This window comes from Xenopus tropicalis, chromosome 3 (genome assembly GCF_000004195.4).
Source record: "Xenopus tropicalis strain Nigerian chromosome 3, UCB_Xtro_10.0, whole genome shotgun sequence".
NCBI lineage: Eukaryota > Metazoa > Chordata > Amphibia > Anura > Pipidae > Xenopus > Xenopus tropicalis.
This window is the reverse complement of record NC_030679.2, coordinates 54,773,248-54,789,730: the sequence shown is the minus strand read 5'-3', so window position 1 is coordinate 54,789,730 and position 16,483 is coordinate 54,773,248. Positions and strand designations below refer to the sequence as shown.

Genomic DNA, 16,483 nt, shown 5'->3' with positions numbered 1-16,483 from the left:
GCAACAAATGTATTTTCTCTATTATAATTCAATTTAAGAAAATATGTCTCTGGCTGGTGGTGCATGCTGCATTCTACATCTTGCATTGGAATAAAAATCAGATGCGAGGTGCAGAGTAAAGAGCTGTTGGGTTTAAGGGAGCACAGTGTTTTAGGCCATAGGCAAACAGGCAGTAAGTATAGAGCATCCCAGTAACTTCTAACCGTGGGGCTTCATAGCTTCCAGTATAAAGTACATGCAAGCATTGACAAAACTTAAAATAAAATCTTCGGGGGGCCAGCGTGCACAATCCCTCCTCATCCCCCTGCCCAGTTGCCTGCTGCCCACTTGCTTGTTTGTGGCAGGCTGCAATGTTTAACTGGCAGAAGAGGCTGTGACAGTGACATACAGCAGATCCAGGCAGGGTTGGCTCCAGGTCGGTATTTTGCTAGCCTAGCTAGTGAAAAACCAGCCAAGGCCAGGGCTGGTATTACAAGTTAACCAGCAATGGACATTCTGCCCATGGCCTCCGATTTGCCCCATCTTTGATCTGGCACTTCTTATCTATCACATACTCACCAAAACTCATGCAAAGTCAATGCTGACTGTACAACTCCGCCCACTTGTGTCATAACTCCAGCCCCCTATGAATTTTTCAATCAAAATGTGGAAACCCTAGATCCAGTCTTCCTCCATGGCCCTTCTGAATATGGTATATATGCACAAACTAGAGGGCATTCTAGGGGACACCCATGTGCCTTCCGCAGTCCAGGCACCCCTATCTGTATGGTAGATACTCCACTGTGTACAAGCTAGAGGGTAATCCAGAAGGCACCGATGCACCTCCCATCACCTGCCACCCCCAAATGTAGGATGGCTAAATGTAGGCAGCTCACAAGCTACTGGTTGGAGATCACTGGATTAACCTATTCTTTATTACTTTTTTGGATGGTCCTAAATTATTATAGTTGTTCGGGTGTCTGACCCTGGCATCCTTGAAACTATGAGTATTTATTTTTATGTTTTCTTGTTTTTTTTTTATAACCTGTCTTTTTTTACAAGCCAAACAAAAATTGTAAATCTTAAAAAAAAATAATAATAATAATAACAATATGTATTGCATATTCTCTCATTATACTGCTGTCTATATCATACTAAAAGTTCATTTTTTAGGGCAATGTCCCCTCTAGCAAGGTGCATAACAATAATGAAGAGTAGGATCCATGTTTGGAATGAAACAGGCCACACCTTGCAAGAACACCTTGCAAGAACCTTTTAGACCCAGCAGTAAGTTCAGATTATGTCGCTGATCTTTTTAAACAGAATTTTAAGATATGATCTAGACTGCTATGTTTATCAAAGCCTTGTCATTTCATGCTTACTGCAGATAAAATATTTGCAAACAAAAATGCTGTCCTTCATTTCTCTTTCCCTTATCTCCCGTACTGTGCCCTGCTTGTTCTGTTAAAAATATTATGTGCTGAATAAGCAAAGGAATGCCATTTTCAGGACATGCTGTGTCTTAATAGCAGTTGCATTGCTGTATCAGTCTTGCCACCAACAATTACAGCTTAGTATAGTCAGCACTGAACAATACTTAACACCCAAAGGAACATATTAATAAATGTGTGTATTTAACTCTACACCAAAATCAAAAGTGCTTTAAACATTCAGGGACGCTGTTACCATAAGGCGAGTTGAGACAATACATTTGACGTGCAACAATTCTTTTTGACGCAAGAGGCAATTCTTTTGATGTGCAACAATTCTTTTGACACGCAACAATCCTTTTGACGAGCAAGACAACTCTTTTTTGGCAATTTTTTTTGCCCATCACTAGTCAATGCCCTTTTTTATGCAAGACAGTACTTTATGTGCTTTAGCAGTCACAGACCCCTGCGGTACTCCACTAACAACACTGGTCCAATTAGAAAATGTCCCATTTACCACCACACTCTGTAATCTATCCTTCAGCCAGTACTCTATCCAAGTACAAATATTGTGTTCCAGGCCAATATCCCTCAATTTTATAATTAGCTTTTTGTGCGGTACTGTATCAAATGCTTTAGCAAAATCCAAGTAGATGACAACCACTGCCATCCCAGAGTTGAGGTTCCTGCTCACCTCCTCATAAAAGGCAATTAAATAAGATTAGCCTTAGGCTACATACATGGGGTATGACTTTTTAATGGATTACAATAAAGCTTTATATTTTTAATATTTTTGATTCTTTTGCGGACTTAATCTTTAAATGTTAAACTGTTTCCCTCCTTTGGTCACTAGAGGGCTTTGTCTGCAATCTGAATAATATTAATTTGATTTTTTGATTTTAAATTTTTCTTGCCCTAGTTTGGCTACTTTTTTGTACTGTTAGGCATGAAACCATGCTGGCACAAACTCACAGTATTGTGATTTGTAATGTATTTAAGTAACCTTTCCAAAAGCTTTGCTACTAGTGATGGATGAAATTATTTAGTAGGCATGGATATGTAGTGAATTTCTGCGTTTTGCCATTGGTGGGTTGATTCGCGAAATGGGTGTCAAAATTTGCCTCGCAAAAGTTGCAACAATTTTCAAATTTTTCGCTCATCACTATTTCCTACCATTGGTCAGACTAACAGGCCTATAGTTCTCAGTCTGAGAACGGGATTCCTTTTTGAATAACGGCACCACATTAGCAATTAACCAGTCTCTCTTCACCATGCCAGACCTCAATGAATCCTGAAAAATTAAGTGAAGAGGTTTGGCAATCACAGACCTAAGCTCATTTAGTATACTAGGATGAATACCATCTTGAACTGGATGTTTGTTTACCTTTTACATGTTACCTTTACAAGTCTCTTTTTAGTTATTTCCTATGTAACCCATGCATCAGTAGTTATATTACTAGAACTGGGTCTATTAAAAAAGAAACCTTCATTAGTAAAATTTCTGCTTTTTCCCTATTCTCATCAACCAACTGACCCCCTGTGAAAATAAGGGTCCCGCCCCTTCTTGCTTCATGTTCTTACTATTTATATATTTAAAAAATAATTTTGGATTCCTTTTACTCCTAGCTGCAATATCCCTTTCCATCTCTAATTTAGCTTGCCTGATAGATTTTTTGCATGCTTTATTTGCTTCCTTGTACCTGATGAAAGTTTCAGCTGTCCCAGCTAACTTGAATGCTTTAAAAGCACGTTTTTTCTCACCAACCTTAACAATTTTATTCAACCATAAAGGTTTGGCTTTAAAAATGTCTTTCCTTGCTTACAAGGGGAATATACTGAAATGTGTACTTGTTAAGTGACATTTTAAAGATATTCCATTTTCCTTCTGTGTCTAACCCCATGAAAAGCCTTTCCCAGTTGACACATTGCAGAGATGCCCTTATACTGGCAAAGTCTGCACATCTAAAATTTTGTGTTTTAGTTACCCCCATATAGAGCTGTCTCTGCAACATAATCTCAAAGGAGACCATGTTATGATCACTGTTCCCTAAATGCTCACCCACACAAATGCTTGTCATTTAGTTATCACCAGGTCCATAGGAGAATCATTCCTAGTAAAAAAAAAAAAAAGTTGTCATTTAGCATATTTACAAACCTACTAGCTTTTTCTGACTTGGCCACCCCATTACTTCAGTTGATGTCTGGATAATTGAAGTCTCCCATAATAACAACTTGACATGGTTGAGAGGCCTTCTCCATTTGCAATAGTAGCTGGGCTTTATTCTGCTCGCTTTTACAGGGTGGTTTATAAAATACAATGATGTATCACAAAGGATTTGGGGTTAGGTCAGATCCCAAAATAGTGTATTCGGTGCATCCCTAACTAACGCCATACGACTTCCCCTCTGTGCAGCTAAATACAGCTTTTACTAAGTTTGCCTATCTATCTCACAATTACTACAATGTCTGCTCTAGGCTCAACAGAAAATCAACCCTTTGTACTAGGTGGAGACCAAAAAAAAAGGTCCTTAGATTGCAAGCTCCACTGGGCAGGGAATGACAGTCTCTGTGAAGTTCTGCAAATTATTGTGCTATAATGAATAATGAAAAGAGGTACTATCCACTAAGAACATTTAATTCCTCTAATGAAATAAAGCAATATATGCTACATCTCATGTAAGTAATGAGTTTTTATATATAATTTAACATTCTGTAGCATGCACCAGACACAACCCCCATGAAATCTGAATGTTACACTTCTGCTCCCACACAGGAAAGGGAGGCAAGGCCAATAAATGCCACAAATCTTTCACAACCTGTTCAGAGAAAAGCTTTAGTAGCCTCCCTATGTGAGCTTATGATTTGTTTAAAGCAGCAAGCAGAGGAGCAGCCAGCTCAAGTATGTGATTTGTGCACTGTCATTAATTTGCTCTGCTTTGAAGCCAATATGTACAGCATCCCAGAAGTGGGAAAGGACTCACATGGAGAGCAGAAAATCATGAGGAGCAAAACACATTGATTTTCTTAGATCCTTAGAGAGTACGAGTAAGTTGTTTGTTAGCCTCCTACTATCCTAATAAGCCAAGGCAAAATTCCATCTGGTCTCCTTTGACCTTAGGACTCCAGTATGGATGTGACTGGACAATTATTTAATGCCATATAGATTGCTCTTTAGTCCCTAGACACTAAACTTTGTGGGACCTACTATGGCCAGTTCCCACCCAATTATTTCATGCAATTCCATGTACCCTTAAGCATGTGCCTAACTTGCCTAGTGGCAAATCTGTCCCTGGATTTGGGGAAGTATGTGTGGTGGGGGCATTAGTCAAGAGGGGTGGCAACAAACCTCTTCTTACTAATACAGTATATTCTGTTACATACTGTGTAATTTCAGTTCTACAAATAGAATGGTGGCAGAATTCAATGTATGGGGTGTTCATAACATTGTCTTTAAATCTGTTCAGTTTGGGAATACTTCATGCCATAACAGCCATGCTTGCAGCATCAACCTGCTTTTTTGTACCTGTAAATATAATAGAAGTGGAGGTGGAATAATGGAGTTTTGTGTACATGAGGGTAATTGGGAATGGTATTTCCTTCAGGTTTAGTCCTATATGAGTCCACTAGTCATGGTTTTTCAGTGCTGACAATCTTAGACTCTACGCCTCATGCACTCATTTTTCAACACTGTCTTCTTTCTAATTTGGTGATCTGTATTCCCCAATCCCACTCACGCAAGTATAGTCACTTTCCTATGTTGCTGTCAATCTACACAAATATTTCAAAACATACTCCTCCTTCCATAATAACTAATATCCCTTTCAACCCTCTAATCATCTGGTTCCCAGTTACTTAATTTGCTTGCTTATTTATCTTATTCAGGTTCCAAATTCCTCCTACACCACATTATTATTACTAATAAACCCCCTACAGTCTCCCTATGCCTCATTTAATCTTGCAAGGTGCAGTGCAAAGCAAAACATTACTAGCAAAATGTTATTCACACCATAGTGACATTTACAAAGCTATTACTCTAATGCGCCTTCCACCAATCTTTTGTTGGCATCCACTTTGTTAATAAGGAGCAAAATACAGGATGCATGGATTATTAGAAATAATATCTGTCTTGAGTATGTGTTACTTACAGGACCCCCCTTTGAATGCTATGACTTTGTCGCCCGCGTCTTTTTTTGACATGCAACAAATTTTTCCAAAGCGAATTTTCACAGAAGTTTGGCGAAACAATTTGCAATTGTCGAAATGCGGAAATTCACTGCAAATTGATGCCTGGCGAAAAAATTCACTCATCACTACTTATTGGCACTATGGGCTTTACAGCATGTAAAACTATACAATTCCCAACTTTATTGAGACAAGCACAAAGCTAAAGCAATTTACAAGTGTGAATGAAAATGAATGTGATAAATTACTCACAATTTGGGGCATACCCATATAAGTGGTTGTCTGTGAATACGTTTAAAAGCTTTATTTATGCTTTTTAAATGAGCATTAAAGGAAAAATACCCAAACAGATTGCAAATTTTAATTTAGATTTTGAATTTCAAAGAGTAAGCCACTTAAGAGCATATTATTATTATTATATATATTTATTTATAAAGCGCCAACATATTCTGCAGCGCTGTACAATAAGTGGGTTTCATACATTGGACATACAGAGTAACATATAAAGCAATCAATAACTGATACAAGAGGTCAAGAGAGCCCTTATTTTAATATTATAGCAACAGTCAATGCCAATGCTCAGGTTTGCTAGGAACTAGATAAGTCTGGGTGCAGTCCAGATCAAGATGGCTACTCGAAACAAAGAGATCAATATTTGCACCATATTACACTGTATTTCAAAGAAGAAGGTGGAAATCTGTTTCTCTGTAGAAATGCTTATAAAGGGATCCTTTAGCACCTCTGAGTAACATGTGGAAATACATAAATGTTTCATATTACTTGGGCAGCTTTTGCATGCATTCTTGAATTGTCTATTCTTTAACCCTTTTTATGGTAATAAATGTGAAGGTCCTGTCTTCCTGTAAACTAAGAATTTTTAAAGAATGGTAAATATGTATATATATATATATATATATATATATATATATATATACACACAAAGTTTTTTTATATGTTCGTTTGAACTAGGGATGCACTGAATATGCACCACTATTTTCGGATTCGGATGAACCCGAATCCTTTGTAAAGGATTCAGGGGAATGCGAACTGATGACTCGCCGATCGGGTGGGTTAGAAGATTTAGAGTTAGAAGATAAAATCTACTGTATGTTCAGGGCTAAATTGGCAGAAGGAGGTAGAAATCCCATTGTTTCTACCCTAAGTGGAGGGTTAGAACGATCTTTCGTGTGACCATCGAAAATCGCCACAAATTATAAGTAAATACTGAATTTATTTAAAAGCACACCTTTTTTTGTCACCCGCGTCTTTTTTATGTGACCGTGCCCAAATTTTGATGCAACCACGCCTTTTTGTTTACGCGACCGCGCCCAATTTGACATTCGACAAAAAATTTCTGCGCAACGCATTTTCCAGCGGCAAATTTTCTCAGAAGTTTTGCAAAACAATTTGCCAATGGAGAAATGCGGAAATTCACTGCGAATCCATACCTGGCGAAAAAATTCGCTCATCACTAAACTTGAATTATATCATATTAGTCAGCATGCACTAAAAATATTTTCCTTTAGTGTGTGGGAATTCTAAATGTTTGGTACGTTACAATAAACAATGATCTGTGCTATTTTGAAAAATTGTTTGTGCATGAGTATTTTTGTGTGTGCTTTTACTGCATTGTCAATTATATAGTTTCTTAAAATAGATTTTATAAAGTAAAAGGTATTCTTTAATATGTTTACAGACAGGAAAACAGAATGAAACAGACGTTGAAGCCGTTACTGAACTTGGAGAGATTTTATTGGTGAATGAAAAAGACAAAAAGAACAGTAAATGCATCACACTGATTTATAGTATCAGTGACAGGCCGCCATGGTATTTGTGCATACTTTTAGCATTTCAGGTCGGTTTCATTGTTATTAGGCAATATACAGATGTACTTTTTATATTGAATTTGGGCATCTTATCAAATAAAAAAAAAAGAATGTATTAAAAAGGAGAATTAATATGAAAATGAATGCTCTTACGTATATCACTAGTCTATGAGAAGTATATTGATGCAGTAGATAGTAGAGTAGATAAGTAACTTTTATCCCTCTTATTTATCTGGCACCATAGTATATACTTGAGTATAATGATGAAACAGCAAATCCAATCACAACTACTATTTCCCATTGTACGTTGTCAGGTAGATCTGCTGGAACAATGGGGATTTACACAGGCTCCTCCCAGGACATGCTATTTGCATCCACAAGGGAGGGTGTATATGGGCTTTTCTTCAACATTGTGGTCTGTGGTTGATTTTTAACTGCATATTTTGCATTCTAAGGAAAATAAATTGGCATATTTACTATCAATTATAACTGATTTATAGTTTTGAATTAAAAAATGGTTCTTCTGTCACCACTCTTTGTATTCTTTGGCCAGTTTTCTGTACACCTATAAATATCATGCTCCAGGCCAACTTTGCTTAATTTAATCAGTAAGTGTGTGGTACTGTATCAAAATCTAAATAGATCTAGATCACATTCGCTGTTAGTGCCACCCAAAACCCTCATGGATTATTAGGCTCCTGGTAAAATATAAGAAAACAAGTGAGTGGAAGTTAGTAGTAAATATAACAGTAGCATGCAGTGCATTGCCCAAAGTGGCTGTAACTGTACATACAATGTTGTTCTTCATATGAAATATTGTTGTTTTGCCAATTATTTTCCTCTTTCAAATTTAAAGGTCCAACAGAGCTTTCTGGTAGAAATGTATAATGTTTTCAGATCTAAAACTTTAATGTAAAAGCATGTTGTACATTAATGTATTGGCAGTTTAATAAGACATATGGTACACAAGAACTAACAGCTGCTTCTCATTATATTGTATGGGATGTGCAGTGCCTGTGCTCCAGGTGCTGTTGGTGAATCCGGAAGCTCTGATGGTGTATGTCCTATTACGCTTACATTTTTGCATCTGCATTTACATTTTACACTATGGTGTCTTGTTCTATCATTAAAGCCCACTTGTTAAGCTTGGAATGGAAGCGCCACTCCATTAATATGAGTTATGATTGTAATAGCTATACATAAAATTATTTATACATTTCTTATTCCTACAATATTTACAGTATTCTACAGTAATTTACCCTAGTGTTTCTTTATAATGTTAACAAGGTATACAAATTAGAATTAATTCGCTAAGACTAGAGTTACACATGGTGATTTCTTGGCCAGTGTAAATGGCACAAATGCTGACCTGCTACCACCTACCACAACAGGCACAACATCCTCCAGTCAGTGGAGTGGATTTTGTCTTGAAAAAGTGAAAGTATGCACAAGCCATGTGTGACACTAACCTAAGCCACACAAATAACTTAACAATTTGCACCAGAAGCAATGTGTGTCATGGGGGCATACTGTGTAAGCCAACATCACTGGTGATGTTGCCCATAGCAACCAATCAGCAATTAGATTTGAACGGTCATGTAGAAAACAAAAGCAAAAATCCGATTGGTTGCCATAGGCAATATCATCAGCGATGTTGTCAGTCATGCCAGGGAAGAAGTTGATGAAAATCAGCCAAGGAAACACCTTCATCCATTTCTGATGTTTTAAAGATCAGCTTCCCTAGGATCATGATTATTGACTAGTCCTTACGAGCCCTGCTTTTACCTAGCCGGTTTCTAGTAACTCAGCATATTACAAACCTGTGTCTAATGTTTTACAATAATTTTATTTTTCAGCATTATATTTTAGCCTTTGGAGGCATAATAGCAATTCCATTAATCCTAGCTGAACCTCTGTGTATAAAACATGATAATTATGTGAAAAGCCAGTTGATATGCACCATATTTTTTGTATCTGGAATTTGCACACTTCTTCAAACAACCATAGGCACAAGGTAAGCACAAATGTAACAACTTTACAAGATACTTTATGTTTTTTTTTTTACACAACATGCTGTGCTGTGGAAGTTTTCTTCCATTTGGAAATTGCTTACATATCTGGTGATCAATTAAAACAAGTTGCTCTTAAGAAAACACAGGGCACAGCATATTTTTTTTTCCAACAAAACCTGCACTGTTTCCCATGTAACTATAAATGTGCACAGAATCTTGGATGCCAGGGGCCAGGTGAGGAGCTCTAGTGCCCACCCACTCCACATACTACATTAAAGGAATACTGTCATGGGAAAACATGTTCTTTTCAAAACACATCAGTTAATAGAGCTTCTCCAGCAGAATCCTGCATTGAAACAGACTTTTTTTTATATATATATTTTTTGTATGCCCACTAATTGGGAAAAAAGGCCACAGCTGGCACAAAAAACAGGATGCAAGAAGTCACAAGTGATTGAAGGATAAACCAAAGCTGTAGGCTACCACAGCAGATTTGTGAAACCACATACAGTGGCTTGCAAAAGTATTCGGCCCCCTTGAACTTTTCCACATTTTGTCACATTACAGCCACAAACATGAATCAATGTTATTGGAATTCCACGTGAAAGACCAATACAAAGTGGTGTACACGTGAGAAGTGGAACGAAAATCATACATGATTCCAAACATTTTTTACAAATAAATAACTGCAAAGTGGGGGTGTGCGTAATTATTCAGCCCCCTTTGGTCTGAGTGCAGTCAGTTGCCCATAGACATTGCCTGATGAGTGCTAATGACTAAATAGAGTGCACCTGTGTGTAATCTAATGTCAGTACAAATACAGCTGCTCTGTGACGGCCTCAGAGGTTGTCTAAGAGAATATTGGGAGCAACAACACCATGAAGTCCAAAGAACACACCAGACAGGTCAGGGATAAAGTTATTGAGAAATTTAAAGCAGGCTTAGGCTACAAAAAGATTTCCAAAGCCTTGAACATCCCACGGAGCACTATTCAAGCGATCATTCAGAAATGGAAGGAGTATGGCACAACTGTAAACCTACCAAGACAAGGCCGTCCACCTAAACTCACAGGCCGAACAAGGAGAGCGCTGATCAGAAATGCAGCCAAGAGGCCCATGGTGACTCTGGACGAGCTGCAGAGATCTACAGCTCAGGTGGGGGAATCTGTCCATAGGACAACTATTAGTCGTGCACTGCACAAAGTTGGCCTTTATGGAAGAGTGGCAAGAAGAAAGCCATTGTTAACAGAAAACCATAAGAAGTCCCGTTTGCAGTTTGCCACAAGCCATGTGGGGGACACAGCAAACATGTGGAAGAAGGTGCTCTGGTCAGATGAGACCAAAATGGAACTTTTTGGCCAAAATGCAAAACGCTATGTGTGGCGGAAAACTAACACTGCACATCACTCTGAACACACCATCCCCACTGTCACATATGGTGGTGGCAGCATCATGCTCTGGGGGTGCTTCTCTTCAGCAGGGACAGGGAAGCTGGTCAGAGTTGATGGGGCCAAATACAGGGCAATCTTGGAAGAAAACCTCTTGGAGTTGGCAAAAGACTTGAGACTGGGGCGGAGGTTCACCTTCCAGCAGGACAACGAACCTAAACATAAAGCCAGGGCAACAATGGAATGGTTTAAAACAAAACATATCCATGTGTTAGAATGGCCCAGTCAAAGTCCAGATCTAAATCCAATGGAGAATCTGTGGCAAGATCTGAAAACTGCTGTTCACAAACGCTGTCCATGTAATCTGACTGAGCTGGAGCTGTTTTGCAAAGAAGAATGGGCAAGGATTTCAGTCTCTAGATGTGCAAAGCTGGTAGAGACATACCCTAAAAGACTGGCAGCTGTAATTGCAGCAAAAGGTGGTTCTACAAAGTATTGACTCAGGGGGCTGAATAATTACGCACACCCCACTTTGCAGTTATTTATTTGTAAAACATGTTTGGAATCATGTATGATTTTCCTTCCACATCTCACGTGTACACCACTTTGTATTGGTCTTTCACGTGGAATTCCAATAAAATTGATTCATGTTTGTGGCTGTAATGTGACAAAATGTGGAAAAGTTCAAGGGGGCCGAATACTTTTGCAAGCCACTGTATAAGCATACCTCCCAACATTTGAAAAATGAAAAGAGGGACAAAAAGCAAAATTTTTTGGACACGCCCACTTTGTGGCCACGCCCCAATTGCCACACCCCATTTTTAAAATAGTTAAAATAGTGCCCACGATGGCCCAATAGACAGCACCCCATAGAAAGTACTCTCCATACACAATGCCCCCATAGAAAGTGCCCCCATACACAGTAGCCCTCCTTACACAGTGCCCCCCATACACAGTGCCCCCCATACACAGTGCCCCCATACACAGTAGCCCTCCTTACACAGTGCCCCCCCATACAGTGCCCCCAATACACAGTAGCCCTCCTTACACAGTGTCCCCCCATACACAGTGCCCCCCCATACACAGTGCCCCCCATACACAGTAGCCCTCCTTACACAGTGCCCCCCATACACAGTAGCCCTTCATACACAGTAGCCCTCCTTACACAGTGCCCCCCCATACACAGTAGCCCTTCATACACAGTGCCCCCCCATACACAGTGCCCCCCCATACACAGTAGCCCTCCTTACACAGTGTCCCCCCATACACAGTAGCCCTCCTTACACAGAGCCCCCCATACACAGTGCCCCCATACACAGTGCCCCCCATACACAGGAGGGGAAACACTGAACATTGCCACAAGTGTGTACAGTTCCTGTCTTGTGGTTGCTCAATTGAATGGTGATACCCTACCCAGTATCCAGGATAAACTGGCATCACTGGATATTGCTCATTGACACAAGGAGTGCAGAGGGAATTCTTTTTAAATTGCTCACAAGCTCTTCAGCATACCTCTCCATCCAGATCTCCTATAAGATTTATGGTACTGTGGGAACAGTCAGCTTACATCAACCCTGCTTACAGTTTGTTAACTGAAGTCTGTACTGCAGTGAACTCTTGACCAATTAAGGAATATTCCAGTGGAGAACATGTCAAGAGGATCAAGCCGAGACATTGCTGAATGTTTGAGGTTTTATTTCTATACTCACAGTTCAAACACAGAGCCAGCAACTTCCCATAAACCATGCATAACACCCAAAAAGTACTCTGTCTTGGGAGAAATTTATGTTACTGTTCTTTATAAATTGGGAAACGTAAGAATAATAATAAAAGTGTTTTTATTCTGGAGTTAAATAATTTTGTCAATATTGAAGTTTTATAAATAGGCAAGGTTGGAAGAAAAGGAGAAGTAGGTGTAGAAAATATTTTATAGGTATAATTATTTTGTGCCAAGGTATAAAAAGTGATGTAATAGCAAACTGCATATTTATAAAGCTTAGTCTTAGTCCTTATGAGTGAATTAATTCTAGGCTTTGTGATTGAAAAACTGATCCACTACAAAGTTAAATGTGCTACCTAGGTCAATGACACACAGAGCTACTTGTTGCTGCTACAAAATGCCACAGAATACCCTGCCAATACAGAGACAGAGACAATTATCAGTATTGTCTATTTTGTAGCTGTGACAAGTAGCTCTGTGTGTCATTGCCCACCAATATTTTCAGTCCTAGATATCTGGGAAGTGCACAAAGATCTGGGCCTAGTTTGGTACAGCTTTAGGCATAGGAGATTGACAATTGTATAAATTTCCAGGCCACAGTGCTACGGATGCAACAAGCGAGTGCCTGCACATGTGGCTGTCTGGCCCATGAACACCTGCTTTATTAATCGAGGCCTAATTATTTTACACCACTATGAATATTGAGAAACCCTTTGAAGCCAATGGGAAAATTCAGACTGCAAAGAAATATAAATGCTTTTACACATTGTGCCACCTAAAAGGCACTGTATTGTTACTCATCTTTTTAAACATGCCCCTAGGAGTTCCCTGAAATATTAATATTTGTCTCTGATCCTGTAGGCAATCTAGAACAGCGATCTAAAATATGACGAATGTATTGAAATGCATCAGTTGTCAACAGATTTTGGTAGTGAACTCATTTTTTTTTCAAATCAATCACATCGTTTTCTTACATTTTCTGTATTATCATTCTTTTCACAGATTACCAATTCTTCAAGGGGGCACCTTCAGCCTCATTACTCCAACATTAGCTATATTATCTTTGCCTAAGTGGAAATGTCCAAATAATGAAGACAATATATATAATGGAACTGCAAACAATTCCGAAACTGACCCAGATACCTGGAAATTGCGTATGAGAGAAGTAATATTTTAAAGACCTTTTACTGAATTCCACAAATATACATATTTAAGGAATTTAAGGAACTACTGTTTTTTTTGCACTAAGAAAATTCTCCAAGCATGAAGCTCATTGTAATATAAAGTTCAGATGCTAACATACGGGTTTATCCAGCTAGAAAAACATTGCTATACAATTCTAAGGATGTAGTCATTTCTGCCTAGATGAGTTTTAAAGGGACACACATTATTAAAGTAATTTGTCTATTGTGCCAAAACAATGTGCATTGTTTAGTAAAGCAGAGAAATGGAAAACAAGGAGTGATATGTCCTGTTTTCTCATGTGAAAATTTCTCATTCTTATCAAATACTAGAAATCTTTAAAAGGGCACATTATAAATATGTGCTACTGTGGGTGGCAAACTGTCCCTAGTTTACTTACCCACTGGCAGCAATGTAAATCACTGGTAGGGAAACATACAGTTGCTTTGGCTTTCCAAAAGAGCCTGAAGTTGCCCCACTGGTGATTTACATTATAACCAGCATTTTCAGGAGAAGAGTCACCCACAGATTTACTGCAGGTGACTGATCCCCTAGTGTGCCATGACCCTAAGAGCGTATTTTGTCATGTCACAGATACTATCAGAAACCCATTGATTAGAACATGGAACCACATGAATGAACTTATTGCCTTATTTTAACACTGCAAGAATGAAAATGCTTGTCAGACCTTAATTTTTCACAGTTTTCTTGTATGTAAACATACAAGACAACCAATACCCAAAGAGGTAAAGAGGGCCCTGCCCAAAAGAGCTTGCAAGGAACATACCAATCTCTGCTGCTGGCCAAAGATCTATTAAGGTACACTGTCAGATTGGTGCATCTTCACAAGTATAAATGGAATTATTTTATTATTTTTTATAGTTGGTAAAATTAAAATGCACAGCATGTCAAGGAACTGCTAAAACTATTAGACGCTTAAATAATTTGGAAAAAGAGTAAATAGTATTTGAATATAATCAACATACTACAACACTTCCTGCTGTTTTTACAAACCAAAAAAGAAAATAATGAAAACACCTTTCCTGTTTTAACAACAGCCTTGACCCTGACGTAACATTTAAAAACCTTTTTGTTCTATGTGTGATTGCTTTTGATCATTTTTACTTTACGGTCAAGCCAGAATTTAAAGAGCAGGACAATGTTAGTACACACTCTAATATGTTGAATTGGTTAACATTTAGCCTATGCAGTTAATTTCTCTTTCCTGTGTTTCCCAACCAGGAAGATGAGTAATCCCAACCTTTTCAATGCAGGCATTTCATTGTAGCCACCCTTTTCCCGTATTCGTCAGTAAACCTGCACAAATACTTCCTGATAACTTCCTCTAATTACTATACAATTAGCTGTCACTGATTTTCTATTGTACATTCATAAGGCATATACTGTACTATAGCAATTTTACAGTTAACATTACAGTAGAAGTTCTACATGGTTCCTGAGTGCATCCACACAACTTAATCCTTTGACTTTTACAACATAAATTACAAACTGTCTCCTAAACAGAACAAATACATTCTAACTGATGTAGACATCAATATTATTTCTGACCATTATTTCTTTCACCTCTGACCTGTTAGCAGACAGACAGCCTTGGGTTTCTCATTCTTTAGTGTCTGTAAAAAAAGCTGCCACTTATGGGAATCAAGAATAGTAATGGAGATTTAGGTTATATCTGGTTTACGTAATAATAACACCATTATAAATTACAAATGACTTAAATTCTAAACATAATTTAATGTCAGTAGACAATGAAACTATTAAATCCCTGACTCTGCAGTTGTTATTGAAATGCCACTTCAAACATTATTTAGTGTTCCATCAAATGGATGAATAGAATTACAGCTGAACAACAGTTATAGAATCAGCATTTTGATATCCTTGCACTAATGTGTAACGCTGTTTTAATAGGCCTATTTCTCTGGATTGAGATGCTCTCTGTCAGCTGGGAGCTGGCTGTAAGCATTGGAGAAAAAACTTCTAAATAGGGGATATACACTAAACTTGATCTATTTACTGGTGTTCCCTACTGTGGCAGCGATAGTGAAGATATACAAACCCCACACTACTCCTCTCATGTGGAACACAGGACTCCTTGTATTAGAAGTTCCACATCCATCTCAGCTGCTAAAAAATAAGCTAGTCTGACACTATGTAGTCCTGATGTGCACTACCTTAGAAACAAATCTGTCACAGAGACCTTCTTCTTCAGGCTCTGTGGAATAATCCACCCTACTCCATAGAGTGGAGACTAATGAGACCTAGGCCTTGTACTGCTTCTCTTTTATATATTAAAAAGTATCAAGTGACATGCCCAATCCAGAGGCCAGTAATGAATGGGTGAAGACAGTGTAGGAAGACTGACCTAGATATTTCAACAGATATGCATAACCAGAATAATGTTCTTTAATCGATTCAGTCTTATGTAACCCATGACAATGAAAGAAGTTGTCATATGACTCATTATACATCTTAGAGTTTTAAAAAAAGACAGCAAGTTCCAAGAAGGTATATTGACTCTTGCATGCTCTTCACAGTCACAAATCATTCAGTATTAAGAATGATCCTATTCTGTGTGCCATACGTCATTGGCTTTTTCTTTTTTTGATCTTTGAATGCATTTATCCTTGTGTCCTGCATTAACTTAAATCATACATATTAAATAAACCAGGGAAGAATAGATTAAATTATAAAAACTCAAATTGAATGTAATTTCCTGTCCAATACGTTTAGAATATAATAACTTA

At 38.2% G+C, this 16,483-nt stretch overlaps 1 protein-coding gene across 2 annotated transcripts in view; it reads left to right on the top strand.

The window, feature by feature from the left end:
* Positions 1–16,483, top strand: part of LOC100486632 (solute carrier family 23 member 2) — a 69,613-nt gene that overhangs the window by 17,118 nt on the left and 36,012 nt on the right. For both annotated transcript variants that reach the window (XM_002937067.3, XM_031898907.1), the window contains exons 2-4: positions 7,288–7,446; positions 9,274–9,431; positions 13,539–13,701. In XM_002937067.3, coding sequence (XP_002937113.2) covers positions 7,288–7,446; positions 9,274–9,431; positions 13,539–13,701 — 480 coding nt within the window. The remainder of the gene's footprint in view (positions 1–7,287; positions 7,447–9,273; positions 9,432–13,538; positions 13,702–16,483) is intronic.